The sequence below is a fragment of the Haliotis cracherodii genome, unplaced genomic scaffold (assembly GCF_022045235.1).
Source record: "Haliotis cracherodii isolate W230 unplaced genomic scaffold, xgHalCrac1.p SCAF_11, whole genome shotgun sequence".
Classification (NCBI taxonomy): Eukaryota; Metazoa; Mollusca; class Gastropoda; order Lepetellida; family Haliotidae; genus Haliotis; species Haliotis cracherodii.
The window spans coordinates 22,767,733-22,791,310 of record NW_027266266.1 but is presented as its reverse complement, the minus strand read 5'-3'; the positions used below and the strand labels follow the sequence as shown (position 1 = coordinate 22,791,310).

The 23,578-nt window shown below is 40.8% G+C and overlaps 2 protein-coding genes across 2 annotated transcripts; both read left to right on the top strand.

The window, feature by feature from the left end:
• The first annotated feature begins 217 nt into the window (after positions 1–217).
• Positions 218–3,723, top strand: LOC139455580 (serine protease inhibitor dipetalogastin-like). Its single transcript, XM_071237130.1, has 4 exons — positions 218–306; positions 1,229–1,382; positions 2,245–2,598; positions 3,624–3,723. The coding sequence occupies exons 1-4, from the start codon at positions 270–272 to the stop codon at positions 3,688–3,690; spliced, it is 612 nt and encodes a 203-aa protein (XP_071093231.1). The 5' UTR covers positions 218–269; the 3' UTR covers positions 3,691–3,723.
• A 7,656-nt stretch (positions 3,724–11,379) lies between these two features.
• On the top strand, positions 11,380–23,350 carry LOC139455578 (serine protease inhibitor dipetalogastin-like). The gene is made up of 7 exons (XM_071237129.1): positions 11,380–11,460; positions 13,952–14,072; positions 16,103–16,309; positions 18,596–18,757; positions 20,244–20,483; positions 21,352–21,780; positions 23,221–23,350. The coding sequence occupies exons 1-7, from the start codon at positions 11,424–11,426 to the stop codon at positions 23,291–23,293; spliced, it is 1,269 nt and encodes a 422-aa protein (XP_071093230.1). The 5' UTR covers positions 11,380–11,423; the 3' UTR covers positions 23,294–23,350.
• The last annotated feature ends 228 nt before the right edge of the window (positions 23,351–23,578 follow it).

The following is a 23,578-nucleotide window of genomic DNA, read 5'->3' as shown; positions in this document are numbered from 1 at the left end:
CAAAATGCCAGACAAATACGGTGTGTGTCTCGTTGAACATTTTCCATGGAATCATGTCTTTATTTACCGCTTTATAACATGAATCAAGATATAGATATTTACTTTTAAAAACTACAACATCGAGACTAAAGGCAAGGAGTGCTTAACTTATTTTGCATATGCAGATATTTGTGTCAACGATAACGCACCCTGATCTGAGTTTAGATAAAGGATCCGGGTTGGCCAACATAGGACATTCAGGAACTCAACCTTGAACCAGCTAGTCCACAATGGTTCGCGTGGTCATCTTCTTCTGTGCAGTGTCATGTAAGTGTCAGGCTGATTAATTATTGTCCTCGTATTTAAATAAAAATATTAATGTCACGAACGTTCAAGTTAACTTCCAGAAATTAGGTTCGTTAATAAATGTAGACATGACACAATCAATCGGCCAGTGACGAAGATGATGTCACCGTTTTGACTTGTACCATATGTTTCAGTGGTTTGTTTTCAGATGAACAACTGAATTGCCTTTGCATGTGCTTTCGACGTTTGCCACCGGCGGAGCAGGATACGCTCACCTTCTCGCGAACACCTTGTATCACAACTATGTTAATGTGATTCATAAACACATGCTCATGATATACTCGGAAACGTACAATCGACTCTGCTTTAAGCAGAGATTTCTTAGGAATTTGTAAATGGTTGTGTCGCTATTATTATTATTATTATTATTATTATTATTATTATTATTATTGTCCCCTGTCATCATACTGATGATATATTGCTAAAAGCAGCGTAAACCACATTTACTCATCGTTAGTTGACATGATCAGAATGAATAGTGACGTCACACTTATCTTGGCAGGCAATTCAAAATCTTATATTTTCTTATAAAAAAAACTAACAGCATCCTTTTCACGAAACAATATAGATTTTTAAATAATTCATTGTATGGAAAAGACTAAACCAACGATGTCCTAACTTACCTTCAGTGGTATATTGTGTAGCAAGAAATTAATTTTCTTGGTTTCTCAGGAATCACCGCTCATAAAACCAAAGAGGAAAAGAAATCATTTCTATAATCATAACAAATCGCGCCTAAAAGCAGAGCCTTGCACTATCATTAGAATGGGTTTATAAATCACAATCAAATGGTGAGGATACCAGGTGTTCACTCACTCTGTCGATCAATTAATAAATCATTATACAATTTATATATTGATATGTATTTACAACTTTGTTTTAGGGGCAACCGGTTTTATCTTGGATGACTTTGGAAGCAACTTTCGTGATTTAAGTAACTGTGATCACTACGACCATGACGGGCATCATGATGGCTGCCCCTTTTACACCCATATAACTGAGATCTGCGGCTCAGATGGGATCACATATAAAGACTTGTAAGTCTCGTCAGCTTCTGCGCGTAACAGATATGTCTTTGGATAGTCAGAATGGCAACATAGAAGAAACAATGTTTTTAACTTGGCCATCACAATCACGAATGTATTTTAAATTAATGTGTCAGTGTGTGAGTTAGGTTTAACTCCCCTTTGAACAGTATTCCAGTTATATCACGGCCTGTCAGCTTCATGTGGGAGGAAAGCCCGAAGTAAGGCAGGTGTTAGACGTTTACCAAGTTTGTGAAGCCCGCGCGCACGGGTATGGTGCTGACAAAGCTAGAAACATAATCGGGGCGAACCGGGATTCGAACTCAAAGCAATAGTTTTCTTTTTCTGGCAAACTCTGCGTGGCGAATTGTGGCGCCTTCAACTATTGACACCCGTGCCCCCATTAAACTAAAATATATCATATATCGGAAAATGAGTGAGATGGTTTTAACCCCGTTTAGCATTATTATATTATTCAAGCAATAAACTCCAAGAATCGTTTTGACACATTTTGCTCTTTGGTGTCCTGACTTGGGTTTCCATGTTAAACGACGATAAAAAAACGGCAAAAGACAGGACTAGTACAAGCAGCCACACAGGCACAAGCACGTCGTTATATATCTGCAATGACTTCATATCACCTCATCGTTTCAGAGGGGCGGTCGGGTAGCCTTGTGTTTAAAGCGCTCGCTCGTTCCACACCCGACATGGGTACAATGTGTGAAACCAATTTCTGGTGTTCCCCGCCATGATATTGCTGGAATATTGCTAAAAGCGACGTAAAACAACACTCACTCACTCATTTATGTTTTCAGAATATGAACAAATGCACTGCTACAGAAATATTATTTCATACAAACGTTGCTTGTTTCAGTTGCGCTTTCATGCAGGTCAAATGTGCTTCCAAGCACAATCAGATACATGTGGCAGGGCTGCGTGCTTGCCACAACAGTCACACTACACACAATCAACAAAGCGCGCACGTGACCTCACCCGAGCCTTCGACCTCTACATCAATGCCTCAGTCGAAAGAGCCGATGGCCTCCACTGTGATGTTTAAGACCACAACGAAGCAGGCCGTGACCTCCACTGTGCTGCCCGTGACCTCAACGAGTGGAGCATCAGCAGAAAATGTTCTGGATTTCTTATGCATCCAGCTGTCTCGCGAGGACTGTGTACCCGAATTGAGCGAAGTCTGTGGATCCGATGGGTTTACCTACCGCAATTAGTAAGTTTATTTGTTGATAACAATGCACGTGTATACGGCATTTTATTCATATGTGATGGTAACAAAGGTGACAATGCTAATACTGGTTCCACGTCAAAGGCACTTGCGTGAATGGAAGCGCTGCCTAGTCAAACCAACCCAGAACTTATCGGAGAATGTGAAGACTCCCCAACACTGCAACCTTCTGCATTACAAAGATTGTCAGAAGGGCTGGATTCCTGGTAGCAAACCCGGGTACTCTTCCGATGTCACTGAACAGATTGGGAGGTACCAAACCTAAGGCACTGAGAACAATGGGGAGTCGGACAACTTGGTATTAGGGATGCAAGCGTGACATTTCAAAAAGCGAGGTCTGCATATTTGCCATGTTTTTCTTCAATCTTGTCAATCACATTACTGTCAAAAGGGACAGAAAATTCAATGATATAAATGATTTCATTGGATTTATCAAAAAGGACAAGATCAGGTTTGTTGGCCTGGATATGTATGAAGCTGTATACGGGCCTATTCCAAAGGATTTTGTTTTTATAATTTTCCATGACGCCCTCTACCTATTCCGGGTCGTACCATGGATGTAACTCTGTGTCAAAACCACAGTCATGGCGAAGACGGTAATAAAATTATCGAGCCACCCCATCATGTCGATTCTATGCCAAAGCTGGACATCCACTCACAATGTGTTGGACAATCTCATTAAATTCATTACATGATCTACATTTCATATTCACATTTTGATGCAAAATCACACATTGACGGTTTCGAGTTGGAAGTGACTGGTCCTGAGCAGCAAACAGAAGTATTTAATAATTAATACCTTATTACGTTATATTCTGAGAGAATTGAGCTTAAAATTATTTGAAATTGATATTGTTTTTAAGGGAACCCATAAATAAGTACAAACCGTTTAGAAAATCGAAATTGACAAACTTTCTAATTGGTTTGCTGCGGTCGTAAATTGTTCGAGTTGGACGTCCTGTTGATTAAATACAGGATCCTAAATTAATACTGGATGTTTATATTTTCAGTTGTGAGTTCCAAAAAGCAAGATGCATGCACAGACAGCTCAAGATGGCACACAGTGGATATTGCTGAATGTCAGATTTTGAAGTAAAGCTTGGACCATGACGTTATTGGTGTTATTGAATACGCCCACGCTTAGTAAAGATTCTGAAACGTGTGTGTGTGTGTGTGTGTGTGTGTGTGCTAGAAAGAGAGAAAGAAAGAGAGGGAGAAGATAGAGAAGGAGAGAAAGATAGAGAGAGAGAGAGAGTGTGTAAGTTTTTGTTTATATGTACAAAAACTTACACCGTTTATATATATTATATATATAACATTGCAGTTACATATATATAACTGCAAACTCAATGGAGACAAAAATGAAACGACTTCATTTTCGGTCTATGTCGAGCAATGGTTGGTTCTAATCGTGATCAGGGCGATTTTGGCTTCATGAGTGTCTGGCACGCCAAGGGGACGCAACTCAGCACAGATAATGGAGGCACCTTAGATGCCTCGCAAACAAATATAAAGGGTTTACAATAAAGGGTTTATAATTCTGGTGAATATTCTTTCAAGAAATCGAGACCATAAATCCAATAGGATCTCGACCAGCAATGTCAGGAATCCAGATTGAAACTAGTTGCCATCACACTAGCACATGAAACCACACAGACTGTGGATAGTTACAAACCTCATATTACTGTTCCCATTTTTCGGTTGCATTTGTCCCCAAATAAACGTGTATAAGTACTTTACATAAGGCCTATTGTTACTGTTGTTTCAGTTGATTCTGGGCCAGGAACTCATTGGTCAATCTGAAATGCATTTTGACAAGTACAACTGACGCAACTCCTCATGCAAAATTAAAGAGACGTTACATACCGTATTCGACGTAATAAGCGCCCCGCTCTAAACGGTTTACACTACATCATTGCTGCCACAGTTAGCGAAAGAACCGTATGGGACGGAGTGAAAACCGAGTGCTTGTTGTCATGGCAATCTAATCAGGAGCCAGAACCAGGAGTGAGTGAGTAGGTTTACCACAGCTTTGAACTGTAATTTACATATATATTATTACGACAGGACGGTTTAATGTGGGAAGCCCGGGGTGAAGCAGGTCTTAGGCGTGACACCAACGTGAACGGTTATGGTGCTGACACATCTGTGACCCCGTCAGTTACTCGTTAGTGAATCCCACGACCATCGTGCCTATCAGGGAACACAATCAGATCATAATCTGGGAATCGAAACCATCGATTAGCGGATATTGGAGAGGCTGATTCCTCACGGTGTCTGGTCGGGACTTGCTGCCCATTAAACTACTTGGCTACTGGAGACAGGAGATTCTGTATAGATCCAGCACCTGCAAAGATACACACTTTGACATTCACACAACAACAGGAATATTATATAAAATACAGCGTCCAAAAAAACCTTCAGTATTATCATAAATAAGAAATTCAAAATAATGTGCCCACTATCCCTATCCACATGACGTCCCACTCCTGCTGTGCCAAATATCACAATCCGTCATGCCCCCAAACCGCTGTGCCCAATATCCATATCCACATGACATCCAATCCCGGCTGTGCGAATTATCCCAATCCGTCATGCTCCCAAACCGCTGTGCCCAATATCCATATGCATGTGATCCATTCTCTAATGTCCATGTCCATATGACCCCTACCCCTGGGGTGCCCAGTTTTCGCATGCCCCCCCGACCCCCCCCCCCCCCCCCCCATCCCCATCCCGGTGTGTCCCCAATCCTTATCCACATGACCCATTCCTCGTTGTATCCAATGACCCCCACCCCTGTTGTGCCAAGTATCCATATGACCTTCACCCCAGCTGTGCCAAGTATCCATATGACCTTCACCGAGGCTGTACCCAATATCCTTAACCACATGATCCAGTCTCTGCTGTATCAAATGTTCCGATCCACATGATCCCTGTTCCTGCTGTGCCTAATATACATATCATTATGACCCTACCCCTCTGTGCCCCTGTTTCCTAACCGTATGAACCCGGGAAGATCCGGGCTAGAATAGATTGTGGTCAGATGGTGGTCAGACTCGCTCACTTGGTTGATGCACATGTCATCGTGTCTCAATTGCATGGATCGATGCTCATGATATCAATTACTGGACTGTCTGGTCCAACTGGGATATTTACAGACCTCCATCATAGAGCTGGAAAAGTGTGTGGCGTTAAACAACACACTTACAAATAAACAAACCCTAAACACATGACCCCATCCCCGCTGTGCACGATATCCCTATCTACATAACATCCACCCCCGTTGTGCCTAATATCCCCATTCATATACTCCCACATCAACTCACAAAATAGGATGCGCTCCCCTATGCCCCCCTTTCCCTACGACCACGAATATCCCGAATTACCCAAATCGGAAACTTTCGAAATTCGTTGTGATTCGGCCAATAATGCAAACTTTCGTGGCTAATCGGGTTGAAAAATGTGAAGAATGCCAGGTATGGGTTAAGAAACATGTACGAATTACAAGATTCATGTACGGATAATGCACGAATTGTAAGAATCACCTACGACAAAGTTACGAATATGCCGAATGTTGTTCTTACCTAATTCCCACATGATTTGTAGTTGACTCGGGACATTCGTGGCAGTTTCGGGATGTTTTCGGGTTGAGGACAAGACATTTTGGAGCCACGAATCGCTAAGAATAGCCCAGAATGCAAAAGAATCGATTCGACGAACTCCCGCGAACTGTACGAATGTTTGGGAATCAAATAAGATTCATTTAAGAACTTCAAGAAATGATTGAGATTTATCTACAAACATGAAACCTTTCTTTATACGGGGTGATTCTAGATATTCGTGGTCGTAGTGAAATGGGGGCATTAGTGTTTACAGTTCAAGCGCCGTCCCAGCGCTTGTCACCTCCGTTACCTGCCGGGAACAGAGAGCTCTCTGACATTGGTCAAGGCGTTAGTGTTACAGTTTCTAGAGGGATGGCTTTACATATATAAGAAAGGAGATGAAGGCACTTCGAGGCCTTCTCCCACTTGGATTCAAGAATGGAGCATGTACCTCACTCAATACTTTCAACTATACTCCAGGGAACGAGTATGTTGAGAATATTGTCGCTACAGGGTTTACTGATAATTTCTGAGCCCCACATAGAAAGACTTGATCGAGATACATTAAAATGATTCATCTTTCAACATAATCCAATTCCATACTTTTGCCAACGGTGTTGGAGGGATGTGATCACAGCTCCGTAGAAGTTCTTTACTTGTGCTTGTCCAAAGTTATCCATGGATATAATAGGTCGAAATGGATTCTTTCTTCATGTTTGGGAACAGATGAAAGTCTGACGGAGCCAGACCAGGAGAATAAAATGGGTGGTGAAGGACTTCAAAGCCACTCTCCTGGTTTATAGCCATGGCAATGACTGATTTGTGCACTGCGGGCCATAACAAAGAGAACTAGTCAATGTAGTACATTGTTTGAGTAGTTCATTGCAAGTGTATTTGGTCTGTTGAGGACGTTTGTATATTAGTGACAGCCAGTTGAACGTGGCAGGGGTCCAAATGGACACAGGAATGGAAATGAACGAGTACCGAGCAGTCATCAAATTCTTGACTTTAGAGAAAAGTACTCCCAAAGAACAACACACCGCACGTCACTTGTGTATGAGAATAAGTGCCCTAGCTATTCCACTGTTAAGTGGTGGGCAGCTATGTTAAATGCTGGGAGAACAACCCTTGATGATGACCCTAGGTCTGGACTTCCCTCAACTTCCATCAATGAAGATAAAGTGTTTTAAATTTTTTTTTATACTGCCAGATAGACGTATTAGCATTGCTGGACGTGTGGACGACACCGGTCTAAGCCATGGCTCCTGTGAAATGTTTATTCGCGAACATTTACAGATGAATAAGATATATGCTCGTTGGATGCCAACGTTTCTAAATTCTGATCTTAAGGAAAAAAGGACCAGAGACCGTTACCGGTGCCTACTATGCTGATCTACTTCATCGCTTGAGAAATTCAATAAAAAAAGCGGCGAGGAATGCTGACTGCTGGAGCTATACTGTTTCATGACAATGCCTCTTCTCACACCTCTTGACATGCAAAGGCTGCTGTGCGACAATATGAGCTTCCTCACCCTCCATCCTCGCCTGACCTGGCACCAAACTAATTTCCACCTGGTTCCTAAACTTAAGGAACACCCTCGTGGAAACCAATATGCAATTTTCTGACTGGAAATGAAAAGCTTCACAATCACTCTTTTGAAAAGCAGGGAGATTATGTTGATAAATAAAATTAAAAACACTTTTCACAATAGTTGGTTTTGTTTGTTAGGCTTAGAACTTTTTGACGAGCCCTCGTATTTGCCTTCTTTGGTGGTGGTGATGTCACTGCTTCAACTGTTTTGATTGTTGTTTGGATCCTGCGTCCACTGTTTTGATTGTTAGCTTGGCGTGGTGAACTCAGGTTCCATCAGAAGTGATAGACAACGTTGCAATTCGTTAGAATTTCATTATACAACTCACAAACGATCATCTCCACACAGCACACACAATCATTACTAAAACTCCATGACAACACACAACACAATCAAAGTAACAATCTATACTTACAACTGTCAACATCACCGACACGATTCACTTGCTGTCATAACAACACAAGAACTTCCGGAATGAGGGTTGTACTCATGTACCCCGCTGAGTATTCAATCGGAACACACCTTAGGTAACTTGCTTATCTCATAAGTATCGTTGTGCCGAAATGAACCGATATTTATTCGAATGCATTGGGTAAAAGGGGGTAACTCGGTTCCTTTGTGTCGTCTGCTCGTTGTGAAAATGTCTGAATAATATACTCCAGGGCTGTATGAATGAATGTCGGTGAGATACATTCACTGTCAACCTCGGGTGTGATATACCCTATGTGTGCCTGACGTTTCTGAGTACATAGGCTCACAAACAGGGTACATCACACCATATACCCATCGAGATCGGTTGACAATTTTTATGTCCACAACAATAGATTTTACGTTTCACAATTTCTTCTGTGAGAGGCTCAAAACTCATTCAACCCTCGTATTAAAAACATTACATGTTTTTACCTGTTCCAGTTGCGACTTTCGGCGTGCAAGATATTCAAATTCACTCATCCATTTTATTAGAATGGGGTCTTGTATAATACCGCGGATTTAGTCCATATTTTCGACCACAACGTCTTCACCCTGGACGCCGATGCCTGTGACTAAGTTTCCGTACCCTTGACCTTCCCAATAATGCCAGCAACCTCGACCTCTTTCCCCGTGAGCTCATCGTTAATGCCTGTGACTTCGACCTCTCTCTTCCCGTGACTTCATCAATAATTCCTGTGACATCAGATGAAAACAATATTTGATTTTTTTGTGTCCAGTTGTCCCATGAGATCTGTCAAGCGGATCCTTGGCCGGCTAAGGGACACAACAATGTTCAATACATTTCGGTGCCTTAAAATCATCGGACCATCCTGGCTGCATGACACATGCTCTCAGTACTCTGTTTCCCCAATAATTTATTACTACGAAATGACATTAAATGGCAGTTTGTAGTACAATGTTATTATTTATTGGTTCCTTACCGAACCATCACAGATTCAAATAACCTATCAAAATATGCAACAATAATTATTTCGATATTACGTAGCTAGACGTTGAAGTGGTAAACAATTGTGAATCTTTAAGTGAAGAAACCAAGTTTGGATTTTGTCCAAGACGTTTAACTTATGCTCAGCATATAGATAATCTGAAATCGTTTTCGAAAATGGTCAAATAGTTAATTCCCTCCCACTGGTTTACCCACTTCAGCAAGACATGGACACCGACTCAAATCTTTAGATTTATATTAATGCACAAAGAATGACAAATACTTTCAGCAAGACCGTATGACAAGAGGGATGACTTCAACGTTCCAATAGTCAACTGTCCCCCCATGTCAAGCAATAATCTAGCAGCTCCAGCCTTTGGTTTGATCAGGGTTACAACATTCAAGGTTTTAGCAAAACTTTCAGAAAGTGTTATGGATACAGGATACGCACATCTTTTCCACGAAAATCTGCTATCATCACTTGTCATTATTCGATAGTGTTATGTGCCAGTGCCTGTTATGACCTCGTTTCTAATTATCATTGGAGCCGCAAATTGATTGAGGCGCCCATACAATGTTATGAGTCACCTTCCTTAGTTGTTTGTGGACCAAACTCTGCTTGGCACCTTCGTTACCGACCCATGAAGATCCGGGGTAGAATAGGTCTTCAGCCACCCATGCTTGTCGTAAGAGGATTCTAACGGGATCGGGTGGTCAGGCTCGCTGACTTGGTTGATGCATGACATCGTATCCCAATTTCGAGGATCGATGCTCATGATGTCAATCACGGGAGTGTCTGGTCCAGACTCGATTATTTACAGCATCGCCGTCATATAGCTGGAATATTGCTGAATGCGGCGTTAAACAACAAACCAACCAACCAACTACTTCCTGGATTCAAGAACGGAGCACGTGCACCAATCAAGACATTCAACTGCGCATTGATGAGTGCACTGACTTATGTAATAGAGCCTAGTATTCATTGCTGCTCTGTATTTTCATATAATTGGTCAACTGTTAATTGGGTTTGTATGGTTTCACAATTTTGTTCCATACGTACCGATTTCTATGTTAACGATTTGGAAATCAACATGTAACACTAGCGATTCATAAACATATGCTTAATCGTAAATTGACTCTGAATCTAGCAGAGATTTCGTATGGTTAAGAAAAGGGGTTTGTCGCTTTAATTCAATATTGCTACAACCATATGAATGTATGATCAGTTAACATTGTGACATGCAAATATTCACACCTTATCTGATTTGACTACAGAACAACGTTCATGAAGAACACGCTAATAACGATCTGGCGGATATAACGAGCTAGCTTTTTGGTCCCGTTCATTTGCGGTATATATGCTTATAACAAACTACGGTTACAACGAATTACAATTAGTGGTCCCTATTCGTTATAACCGTAGTTTACAGCGTATACCAAAGTTGTTTCAGAACACAAACAGAAACAGTGATTCAAGGCTTTGTCCGTTTTTGGGGTAGTTTTAGAAAGTGCCATTAATTCGTACCTTGTGTGAAACTTAAACATTGCATCTGTCCAATAAGTATAATCATTAACTATTATATTGAATTTTCGCAATAAAATTTGAAACAGCAGACAAATACAGTGGGGTTTGAACGACATGAATGAAAAGTGCTGTGTCTGCCTATTTGCCAAAGCAGGTCCCACTTTAAGGAGTGAGTGAGTGAGTGAGTGAGTCATTTTAAGGAGTGATTGAGTGAGTGAGTGATTGAGTGAGTGAGGTTTTCCGCCGCTTTTATCACTATTCCAGCAATACCACGGCGGGGCACACCAGAAATGGGCTTAACAAATTGCACTCCTGTGGGGAATCGAACCCTTTAACCTAGGCTGCCCCACACACCTTTTAAGGATTAACTAAGCCACAACATATAGTCCGTTTCGGAATATGTAAATACTGCCTGTGTGAAATAGAGACATTAATTGGGGTAGTCAACTATTGACAGAATGAAGAAGATAATACAAGGTTTTTGACTGACCTTATTAAACCTTCTAAAACTGCAAGCTGGTTTGAAAAACGCATATATTTCCAATTCGAATCCCTATCTGATAGACAACAAGCGGTATCACTATATATCTGTGGGACGTATGGCTATTCCCATGGTCTCTTGGCCTTTCACTCGTGCCTTATGATATTCAAGTTGTCACGTACGCGAGACAGCCATGCATTTCTTATTACTGGAAGTACTCCTTCTTGTGTGTAAGTATCAACCTTCATTTTGACATCACTAGGCAATTTCATGTGAGCTGGGTTAAAGGCCGTTTTGAACAGTATCGCAGTTCTATTGATATATCCCACCGTGCCAGTTTAATATGGGTGTGAGGGGAGATGGGATGTGGTTAACGCGACGTGACGTTCAATCTTATTGATCTTATACAGCGACCTGTATGCACGTGCGTGGTTGCTTGTGCTGGTCCGATTTTATAATGCTAGCCCATTAAGATACTACACCGTAGGTTAACATGAATATGCCACTCAGACACATTATACTGACTCCGAGCAGACTAGGCCTTGTTTTATCTCCATAAATTTGGTAAGTTGGTTGGTTTGTTGTTTAACGCCGCACTCAGCAATATTCCAGTATATGACGGCGGTCTGTAAATAATCGAGTCTGGACCAGACAATCAGTGATTGATATCATGAGCATCGATCCACGCAATTGGAATCGATGACATGTATCAACAAAGTCAGCTAGCCTGACCACCCGATCCCGCTAGTCGCCTCTTACAGCAAGCATGGGCTATCCCGGATCTTCACGGGTCCATCTCCATAAAGCCGCGCACCGTGCAGGGTAATAAGGAGTATCATCTTTTAACTTATTTTGGTTTGAGGCAGCCGGGGATCGAACCCCCGACCTTCTACTCTCCGGGCACGAAGAAGATCCTTAATAAGTACACGAGGTGGTTCAACGCCTCTTAGGGGAATATTTTAGTTGTATCGATGTCACGACGTGTCAGTTCGGGTGCAGAGCCCCTGTTATGCAGGTCGTTAAAGTTTGATATCTTGACGATCTCAGGGTCAGCTAGTTGTGGGTTTGAAACGCTAGTTATGACCTTTGGTATATCAGCAACGTATGCATGTAAACCCCTACAACCAGAAACACTGAACGAAAATTGTCACACCCTTGAAATTGAAGGTGATAGACTGAAAAAAACACCCAAAAACCCAAAACGGGTCAAACTTAAGTTTGAATTGTTGAACTATGCTGCCTTGTTAACTATACTGCCGGTCCAAAGAAAGTATACACTGTGGATTTGACCGAACACAATTACAAACATTATCAAAATATTACTAGGCTGAAAATAGTCGACGAAATACTCCAAACTGAACTCCAAGACATAACTATGATATCCTAACAAAAACATTCCCCGTCCAAAAACCTGCTTGTTTCATATCAGCTACAATCAAATATCAGTGTATATTTTCCTTTGCTCAGCAGTTATATGTCGAGCTATTCGACACAAGCAGAGTGGGTTGGGTTTAACGTCGCACCGAACAATATTTCAGTAACTAGTATGTCATGGCTTGTCAGCTCAATGTTGGACGTCTACCACTTTGGTAAACCCACCACCACCGGTATGATGCTGACAGACAAACCCTAATCGAAGCTGCCAGCCGAACCCATTATCATAGGATTCTGGTACGCCTAAGGTACGCAACTCTGTACTGCCACGTATGGCAACGACTGGGTAACCTGTACCCTCTTATGAATACGAGATATTTCTCATCATATTTGTATAGTGTTTTATACGTGCCAAGTCTGATGTAAAAGCCACCCAAGCTTGGTGTCCAGCTGTTGAACATTTAATTGCTGTTTTGTAACTTCTTTAAGAGGCATTTAGAAATTGGAGTACTAAGTAAGGAAAAGATGGATGAACAACATTAATTAGTAACGACGTTTCGGTGTAGGTTCTTGCTTGATAGCGGTGTTAGAACCTACACCGAAACGTCGCTCCTAATTGTTATAAAGAAGTTGTTCATCCATATATACACATGCACAAAAGTTAAGCGCCACCCATCATATTTGTCAGCTGTTACTGTTGGCACTTAATGATGACTATTATAACGAGATGTATGATTGTTATAAGCCGTGTATGTAAACCTCATGTGATGCAAAAGTTGTCCCAAAGTTTATCTTGTGTTCCAAAAGAATATGAGCAGAAAGGAATTTTACCGAAGACCAGAAATTGAAGGATTAGAACACATTGAAAAAACTTTTTTGTCATGTAACTGTCATGATAACAGCAGATAATATCAGGTGTCACATAGACACCCTAGGGAGTGCAGAGTCTATTGCAAGACAGAAACGTCAGTAACGTGTGTATGATCTACGGACATTGACCACAGCTTCAACCCTATGCCTCATACTCATTACAAGTCATTGAATGCTTATCTGAGGCAAACCGATCCTATTCTTCATGAAGTGCGGCTTCTCTGAGGCAAACGGATCCATTCTTCATGAAGTGCAGCTTCAAGTCCAGCGAGATTTTGAACTGGGGGATCACAATGTCTGATTTTCCGGCCAAGAATGTCCCAGGATGCTCAATCGGATTAAGATCCGGACTACAGGCCAGCCAAGAAAGAGTGGCAATAGCTTCTTGACGCAAATAAGCCAAAACTGCCCGAGATCTGTGTGGTCGTCCATTGTTGTTATGTAGTTTTGAGATCACACATCTGTCTCAATTTATAGGTATAGGTGAATACGCAGAAACCGTTGGTATTGCTGGGTGCGGAATCGTGGATCAGCTGGCATGTGATGACTTTGAGGAAAGGAGGGTGTGTGGATCGGACGGGAGAGAATATTTTAATGAGTAAGTAAAATGCATTATTTCTTATGCCCAACATCAGTATCCCGCCACATACATATACATCTGAAGCCAATCACATTGCAGAACGTTTGAAAGAATTTTGTTCTGTGTCATCAATGTGACCTAACTCCGAGCATACAACTCCAAAACAAATTTGCCACACTTAAATAGATTTATGAAAGCCGGGAATCTTTATTCAAGATATTGGCTTATTTCTAGATGACGGACAAGGATAATTGAATATCATACATTTGATGTATGAACGGCATAAATTGCCGATATTGCATCAGATTAGCAAAATAGCTTTTTTCAATTACACTGTATGTGCCACAATCAATTATGATAAAATAAGTTTAAATGATAATGCTAATTTGACTGGGAAAATGCCCCAAACAACTTTATATTACTGTTGAATAACGATTAAGAGAACATGGTGCATACGTTAAGCAATACACATTACCATATTCATCATAAACAAGGCTTAAAGAAGATTCAGTGTCATGGTAAATAAATATTGACACGTCACTAAACTGCAGGGAAAAAGAAAGTATACACTTGAAAATTTCATTTGACCAAAACATCACACACGTTATCAAAACGTTACTAGGCTGAAACAGTCTCCGAAACACCGCAGACGTAAGGTCCAAATACAACTAAAATACCCGTATATAAAACATCACCTCGAATTACGTAGAGGGGAATGTCCGAGTAACTCTCCATTCCTTAAAAATAATGGAGCAGAGGCCCATTATTTTTAAGGAATGGAGAGTTACGAGGATATTCCCCTACTTAAAACTCATCCCTGCTTTTAAACTTTGACAAAATAGTTTGTAGTTGAAAATATTTGAAAAATAAACCAGAACTCTTTGTTGTCCGTATTTATACTTGTGAGTCGACCTTGCGTGATGCACGAGGAATGCGTTCTCTGCCGCTTTTGCACGTGCGCCAAGCTCCGTGGCGAGTTGACATTTACAATGCATGGTACACGGCTCTTCATAATTGTGTTGGGTCCTAAACTAGTATTTATCAATCGCTTGCACATTGTTAATACATGCTGATGGGTATAATTGGAAATATAGGGCCCCGAAGAAGCGATATTTATGTTACCTTATTTGTTTTTTCTCGTCAAAGGTTTATCTAACTATCTATAAATATGAACATTGTTGTGGGTAACGTGCTCTATCACAAACTATATACATATTATTTTGAGCTTTTAAGCATTATGCAAAATTGTGAAAATATTTAATAGTTAATTTCACATCATGCCTTCATGTGCCGCAGTAGCTGAGGTTGACAGTTTCACGTTTTCAAATCTAACGATACGGGTTCGAACCCCGCTTGCGACACATGTTTTCGGAAAAAAATAAAAATATTCACTTGTAAATAAATGTAAAAAAATAGTTCCGTCTGTTCCAAGTGGAAATTAATGCAAATGTTGCTTCAAGATAATGTACAGTTGACAAGCAACTCTCCATTCCTGAAAAATAATTGAGCGTTCAAACAAAGGAATGACGTCACAGTTGTGTTTTAATTTTCCTGTTTGTTTCAGTGTTAGCCACCGTCAGTAGTTGTATACTTTGTTTTGACCGTCATTTTATATATTTGCGTAAGCTCTAATTAGTTGGGGGTCCAACAGGCTCAGTCGTCTAAGGCGCCGCGATTCGCTGTGCAGAGTTGCGTCCCTTGGATTGTGGGTTCGAATCCCGGTTCGCCTCGATTATGTTTCTAGCTTTGTCAGCACCATACCCTTGCTCGTGGGTTTTACCGAAGTGGTAAACGTCTGAGACCTGCATCACTTCGGGCTTTCCTGCCACATTAAGCTGACACGCCGTGATATAACTGGAATAGCGGCGTTAAACCCCACTCACTCACGCACTCTAATTAGTTAACATACATACGTTGCCATCCACTTTAGACAGATGCAAACTAAGAGGAAGTATCGTTGGTACTGAAGCAGCCTGTTCCTGTATCTATGATTGACATAGTGTCAGTGTTTCAAACTGGTTCCGAATAGATATTCTTCTCTCTTTCAGTTGTGATTTTGCCAAGGCTCATTGTCATGACACTTCACTGCACGTGGGATATGTAGGAGAATGCCCCACGACAACGACGGCTACAACCACATCTCCAACTACGCATCCGGCTAACGTCAATCTGTTGTGCAAAGCTCTCCAAGCAGCCCAGTGTCCTGATGACTCCGAGGAATTATGCGGGACGGATCGGAATACTTATCCCAATTTGTAATTTTTATCATTGATGTTTTCTACGGAAGCTTAGTATGGCCACGGTGAAATGTTTTTTTGTCTAAGTATCTCCTACGTACGACTTATTATCTTTTACGTAGGACTTAGTATCTCCTACGTAGGACTTAGTATGGCCTAGAATCACTATCTCCTACGTAGGACTTACTATCTCCTACGTAGGAGATATTAAGTCCTACGTAGAAGATTCTAAGTCGTACGTAAGAGATAGTGATTCTAGGCCGTACTAAGTCCTACGTAGGATATAGTAAGTCCTACGTAGGATATAGTAAGTCCTACGTAGGAGATAGTAAGTCCTACGTAGGAGATAGTAAGTCCTAAGTAGGAGATACTAAGTCCTACGTAGGAGGAAATAAGTCCTACGTAGGAGATACTTAGATACTTAGCCCTACTACGCTTCCGTAGTTTTTCCTTTTTGTCTGGTTGTGTATGAATGCTTTGTTTTCCCCAAACTCGATTATTTAGAGACCTCAGATATTTACTACCTAAAATAAGTTAAAGAATACCCGATTCTTTCATATGACATGACAAATAGCTTTCGTAATATTACAGAATCCGGTAGAACTAATATATATACTCGGAATGTTACTAATTGTGACGTTATTCAGTCATTCGACCGTCCAAGAAAATGGTTATAGCTGCACATTCAACCTCGGATGTATCGAACTCCTTGAGTAATTAGTTCGTTATATCTGAAAGTCCTAATACATACATCTTTCATTACTTTTCTTTTCGCAATTTAAATCGCCTATTCAGTTTTTGCAGGGGAGATGTAGTCGTAATAAAACGAATTGATAGAATAAGGTTGACATCTAGCTTTTTTCTTTTTAAAACGTATAGGCATGTGGGATGGTACTGTACGCAAGTATGGCTCAAATAACTAAAGTATGGCTAAAATGAGCGAAAAAGCCACACAACAATCAACGAAGCAGCAAGTCCTTGATCCGAGAAGACTCTTGTGTGATATGTTTGTTTGTGTATTTATCTACCTGACTTGATTATAAAGTTGCCCATCTTCAAATACAGTAAACTACGGTTATAACGAACTAAAAAGGACCACAAAGTTTAGTTCGTAACCGTAGGTCGTTATAAGCATTTATCATCCCAAACTGGCTCCCACAGAAGATATCTCTTGCCTGAGAACAAGCGATATCTAGATTGTAGATATTGCTGTAATGAAATTGCATCACAATGCTTTGCAGACCATAATGCCATCATTGGTTACTATGACATCACTAAGATGTTAGCAGTCCCTTTACACTTAAGACACTGCTTATTCTACTATAACTACTTTTTCTACAAACTGAAAAAAATAGAAGAATGATGTTGGATAATAAATAAAATCTCACCCTCGTGTCTTTTGATATCAAATATATCAACACGAGTTGATATATTTCATATCAAAAGTCACTCCGATGAGAATCTCCATATACAGCAAAAGCCCGGGACCAGATATAAGTTCGTTATATCCGTCAGTTCGTTATAAGCGTATTGTGGATTCAGTTAATCCTTAAAGGGCGTGTGGGATAACCTTGTGGTTACAGTGTTCGCTCGTCAAGCCGAAAGACCGGGTTCGATTCCCCACACGAGTACAATTTGCGAAGCCCATTTCTGGAATAGTGATAAAAGCGGCATAAAACCATACTCACTCACTCCTCCTCAAAGTGGGACCTACTTGGGCAAATGATTTATGATCAATGATTATTTGTTAATGTTTAAGTTTCACACAAGCTACGAATTAATGGCACTGTCTAAAACTACACTAAAATGGGCAACATGCAATGAAGCACTGTTTCTGTTTGTGTTCTGAAACAAATTTGGTACTTTTGTTCTGCACATAAAAAAAACACTTCATGAAAACGTCCAACACAGGCCTTTTCGATGTATTGTAGCCACATGCATACATTTAGTGTTGTTAAAAGTCCAAAACATGAACAACGTCTAGTTCTCATTCTCATGAACACAAATTGTTGCTCAAATAATATTTTCTAAAAGTTTTGCTCTTCTCTTAAAATACACATATATACCGAAAAGGGTATATGCCTCGTTCCATGGAACCGGTGCGGTAGCCCGTAATAGTTAAAGTCTTTCCTCGTCAGGCATGCATACAGGGTAGATTCTTCCAATGGGATGAGTCATCCCCGCTATGAAGCCCCAGCAATATTTCAAAGCGTGACGTAAAACCATACTGAAATGTACATTGCGCGCACTGTACACTGATCCTCACGAAACTGTCGTTTTACATATAGGTGACTCTCTTTCCAGGTGCAAATTTCAACAAGCCAAATGTTCGTCCCCAGTGTTAGAAATTGACCACGTGGGAGTGTGCGTCACACCAAGCCCCCTGTGTGAGGCATTCTCCATTGCCATTTGTGAGAATACCAGAAGGGAAATGTGTGGATCTGACAAAATCACATACTATAATCTGTGAGTATTTATATTGGTTACAGAACCGTTTGTTTGACTATTTTATAAACATTATATATATAATTGCAAGATGTTGAAAACCGTCCAGTATATCTTCACCACGCTTGGCACATAGATAGGTGTCGTAGAGAACTGGCTTGTTTTGATAATTTGGGTTTTTAGAAAAATATATTTTTTTTAGTTTCCATGGCAACAACAGACAGGAAGTGGTGGTAGTGCTGGTGTTCAGAACAGATCTTTACAACCGTACAATATGTCTTCAACAAACTTGGCACATAGATGGGTCTTGTAATGAACGGGTGCCTTGTGACAGTTTTGGTTTTAGAAAAAAATATTTTTTGAGTTTCCATGGCAACAACTTTGACTTAGGCTGGAAATGGTGCTCTTTACCGGAGGTCTAGGGGTGAAGTGGCACCTTTTGATAGTGGAAATTTCGGAAATAATATTTTTCGAGTTCCCATTGCAACAACTTTGACGTAGGCTGGAAATGACGGTTGTGCATCTTGAGAACCGTACAATACTTCTTCACTTAACTTGCCACATAGATTGGTCTAGTGGCGAACTGTGCCTTTTGATAGTTTGATTTAAACAAAATGATTCAGATTGTGTGTATGGGTTGTCATGGTTATGGTTAATTGCTAGGATGTTTGACATGACTTTGTTAGTGAAATGTTGATGTGCAAGCTATAGAGAACGTTTAATTACAGCCGGTCCTCTCCTCTCTTTGGAATAATATTCTGAAATGTGTACTGGAATTTGTACTGAATTTGTACTGCTCGTACAGGAGGACATGCCTACCCTTTTCATGAACAACTGTTGTGGTCACTAATTTTCAGCGTAAGGCCACGTCTTTCAAAGTATATTCATTTCTGCCACCTTTTTTAATTGTAGCATATGTGCTGTTTTAATGTTTGGCTAAATTTGTCAGCTGTCGCAAAGAACTGTAGGGATGATGTAAATCCTGCTTTGGTCCATGCAGGTAGCAAAAGTACTGTCAGTCTCCATGGTCCCCATTGTGGCGATCTATAGCCCGTTTTTGTATTGTGTTGTAGAATGTTAATTTATTTTAATATGCTCTCTTACTAGTTTTACGTAAATCTGTGATATTCTAGATATCCTTCGACGACAGAATTATTACAGTTTAAAAATATATTATTAATGTCAAATTTTGTCTCGTCACGATATGGCTGAAATATTGCCCTATGTGACGTTAAACTTTAACTCGAGACTGACTAAAATAGATACAATTCGTTCAAGTTTTACTAACATTATTTACCGGACGGAGTAATACATTAAAAAGAAACAATTCATTCATTTTTTACTAACATCAGTTACCGGAATAAAACACTTAATAGATACAATTCAGTCATATTTTAGTGACATTATTTACCGGAATAATACAATAAATAGATACAATTCATTCATGTTTTAGTGACATTATTTGCATGAATAATACACTAAAGAGATAGAATTCATTTCGCTTCAGATGCTACTTTCAAAAAGCATTGTGTCTCAACCCCTCGCTCTCCGTGCTCCACGAGGGTTCCTGCAATGGCGTCCATGCAACAGACCCTGCCATAACGCCCCCGCCCAAAACAACAACGCCCACAACTACAGTCCGGCAGGGACCAACTCTCTCCCCAGTCTGCCAGGCCTTGCTGCTTGCAGTGTGTGGAAGTCATGTTGAAGCAATGTGTGGAAGTAATGGCAATACCTATCCAAACCCGTAAGTGCAACGTAGCGCGTAGATCTACCCAAGGTCGCACCTGTCATCCAGTCTCATTAATATCATATCTGACACGTCAATCGAAGAACGCGTAAGGTGAATTTCTAATGGCATCGAGACGTCGAAATTGTGGGTACGTTGAACAAAGCATTTAGACCAGTATATCCTATTTCGAAAGCTTAATCAATCGAGTTATGCCGAATGTAACGCAAAATGCCGCACCAATATTGTGTTGTGGATAATTCATCCTGTTGTAACTGAGCTCCGCGTCTGCTATCGAAGGAATATTTGTGTTCTGTGTGAGTTTTCCGCTTGTTAATATCAACATTTTCGAATAGATGTATTCAAGAATTGAGACCGATATCGGATTGGGGGTATAGATTCGGCGATCAAAGGTCAGGATTAACCACAAATGACCTTCTATGGATTTTTTTCACGAGATCTTCACACAATGAGGTATGGTATGGTTACTGTGTTTAATTAAATTGACTGTGCATTTTGAAAATGTCATCATCACCCTGGTACAGTCAAACACCGTTGTGTCGAACTTTGATGTGTCGAACTCATGGTTGTCTCGACCTAAAAGCTTGGTCCCTGCGCATTCCTTTTATAATTCACCATTTTAGGTTGCGTCGAACCTCCGATAACTCGAAATGTTTACCTAGACCCCTTCAACTTCGACACAACGGTGGTTGACTGTACTTGAGAGAGATCTATCTATCTTACTTAGTCCGTAGAAGTAAGGGCTAATGTATCGTGAGCTTTTGCTTCACTCAATGACTCCAAGTACCAGTGGTAGGACAGCTATCCTCGATTAATCGAGGATGATGGCAGTGACGTAAAATCTGATTCTTATTATCGTTTTAAGGTGCCAGTTGAAGAAACACGAGTGCCTTGACCCATCTATCACTTTAGCGTATGTCGGCCACTGCTCGACGTCAACAACGTCAACGACGACCGTCAATCCTTCAACGACGACCGTTAATCCTTCAACGACTACCATGCCTTTGCCGTCAACTACGCCTGTACCAACGGCACAAGAGTCAACGACGTCACTACCAGTGACGTCACGACCAACGCCAAAAGAGTCAACGATGACACTACCATTGACGTCACGACCAACGCCACTACCAGTGACGTCACGACCAACGACACAAAGGTCAACGACACAAGGACCAACAGGGCCAGTGCATACCGTGTCAGCGCTAGATATAATCTGCAGAGCTATAATGCATTTTAACTGTCCGAGTACATCCGAACCAATATGTGGCAGTGACGACAAGACATACCCAAACGAGTAAGAATTTTATCTACTGTAACTACATAACCGATATAATACAGTCGCATAATGTTACAGTGAATATAAAGGCATCAATATGAAATTGCTAAAAGTATACTTTCAAATATTACCCCTGCAATGATGTCGTTATTAAAGGATTTAGGCCTGTTGGTAGAAGCGGGGCATCACAAAACTGATTTGGCATGCTCATTTTGCATTGTCTCCCTTGAATCCTCTACTATTTGTTACTTTTATAATCAATACTTTTTCAGGCTTGCCTTCAAAGAATCCGCCGTGTTTTGTTTCTGTACCAATACTTACTTTTTAATGACGCCCCTCAAATCATCGAGTCTTTCTTTACATTTGTTTTTTGTTTATGACCTCCCTCGAATAACATGTCATATGTTGCCCCTATAACCACAACTACGTTCCTTTAACATCCTTCAAATCACCCACCTCCTTTCCTATATTTTCCCACTCTCATTTCGACCAGTTACCCCAACAATTTATCGACTGAAATTATTATGCCCATATCCTATCGATCCACAGATCCACAACCCACCCGTACCCCCATCCCCTACCCGTCAACCGACCCTACACACACCCATAGACCAATGATAAATGACTGATAATTAACTTCTGGGGAAAATCGCAATCTCATTAAAATCAGATCTTAGTTCTCGCTACCGCTTAACAAAGATCTGAAGACATCCCATTGCGGGTCACGTCAGACCGACCTTGCGCAAACTTTGACCGACCAATGGAATGACTGACAAGAAGTCGACATTAGCCAATCAGAAGGCAGCTTTCTCGTGCCTTACCGTACTAATTTCAAATTGGCGACTACGCCTCGAAACATATTTTGACAAATTCTCGATTAAAAATTTGAAACCTGAACAAAAGAACATTCTCAAATGTCTAATAGATGGTCTAGATTGTATAGATTCAGTAGTTAAGCTCGTAACTATCGTTCGGAATACCCCGTTTTAAAGTTTTCGAGGCTGCATGATGAGAAATCACATTTCGACTGTCCCTTTCATGGTCTGATAAGCTACGCTCTGATTGGTCGGATGAAAGGTCGTTCTGACGTGACCCCTAATGGGATGTTCTCAGATCTTTGTTTAGCGGTAGCGAGAAATAAGATCTGATTTTAATGAATTGGGGAAAATCGTGTCACGATACCAGGTTAGAATTGATATTCAGCAATCCATGCTTGTCGTAAGAGGCGACTAATGGGAATGGGTGGTCAGTCTCGCTGACTTGGTTGGTCATATAGCTGGAATACTCATAGCTCTGCTGAGAAACAAACACATCCTCTATGTGAACATGACATTCTGGTGAATTCAATGTCATGGTACTAGCTGTCCAAATCCTTTATGTAATCATTAACCCTTGGTGAAATCCTTGTCATGATACCAAGTTTCCCAGTGCTTTATGGTGTTCCTTTCCTTTTTGCAGATGTGAGTTTGAGAAAGCTAAATGCACACATAGACATCTTCACGCTGCTAGCTTTGGGCCCTGTAACAAGTGATACATAAACTGGTGTGACCCTCATGTGTACCTAGGTTTATTAAATATATTTGGCGGATGACCTGGTCATGTTTTTCGTATTCTGTAACTACCGTAACGGATCAGCAGTGGCGTAATCATCAGTGTCTGTCTGCAATGGACACTCAGCATCCGAGTGTCGGACACAAGCCTTTAGGATTCGTTCAATCTGGCCTTGGCCTTTCTGTAATGGGACAAATACCATGTCCTCGACCATGTCATATTACAACACAATATGAATAAAGAGCTTGTCATATTACAACACTAA

What these genes read in the sequence shown, in the direction of transcription:
- LOC139455580 (XM_071237130.1), top strand. Translation starts at nt 270, where the DNA reads ATGGTTCGCGTGGTCATCTTCTTCTGTGCAGTGTCAT. An exon ending in GGGATCACATATAAAGACTT is followed by an intron (nt 1,383 to 2,244) that starts GTAAGTCTCGTC and finishes TGCTTGTTTCAG; the next exon opens with TTGCGCTTTCATGCAGGTCA. An exon ending in GGGTTTACCTACCGCAATTA is followed by an intron (nt 2,599 to 3,623) that starts GTAAGTTTATTT and finishes TTATATTTTCAG; the next exon opens with TTGTGAGTTCCAAAAAGCAA.
- LOC139455578 (XM_071237129.1), top strand. Translation starts at nt 11,424, where the DNA reads ATGCATTTCTTATTACTGGAAGTACTCCTTCTTGTGT. An exon ending in GGAAGTACTCCTTCTTGTGT is followed by an intron (nt 11,461 to 13,951) that starts GTAAGTATCAAC and finishes CTCAATTTATAG; the next exon opens with GTATAGGTGAATACGCAGAA. An exon ending in GGCAATACCTATCCAAACCC is followed by an intron (nt 20,484 to 21,351) that starts GTAAGTGCAACG and finishes TATCGTTTTAAG; the next exon opens with GTGCCAGTTGAAGAAACACG.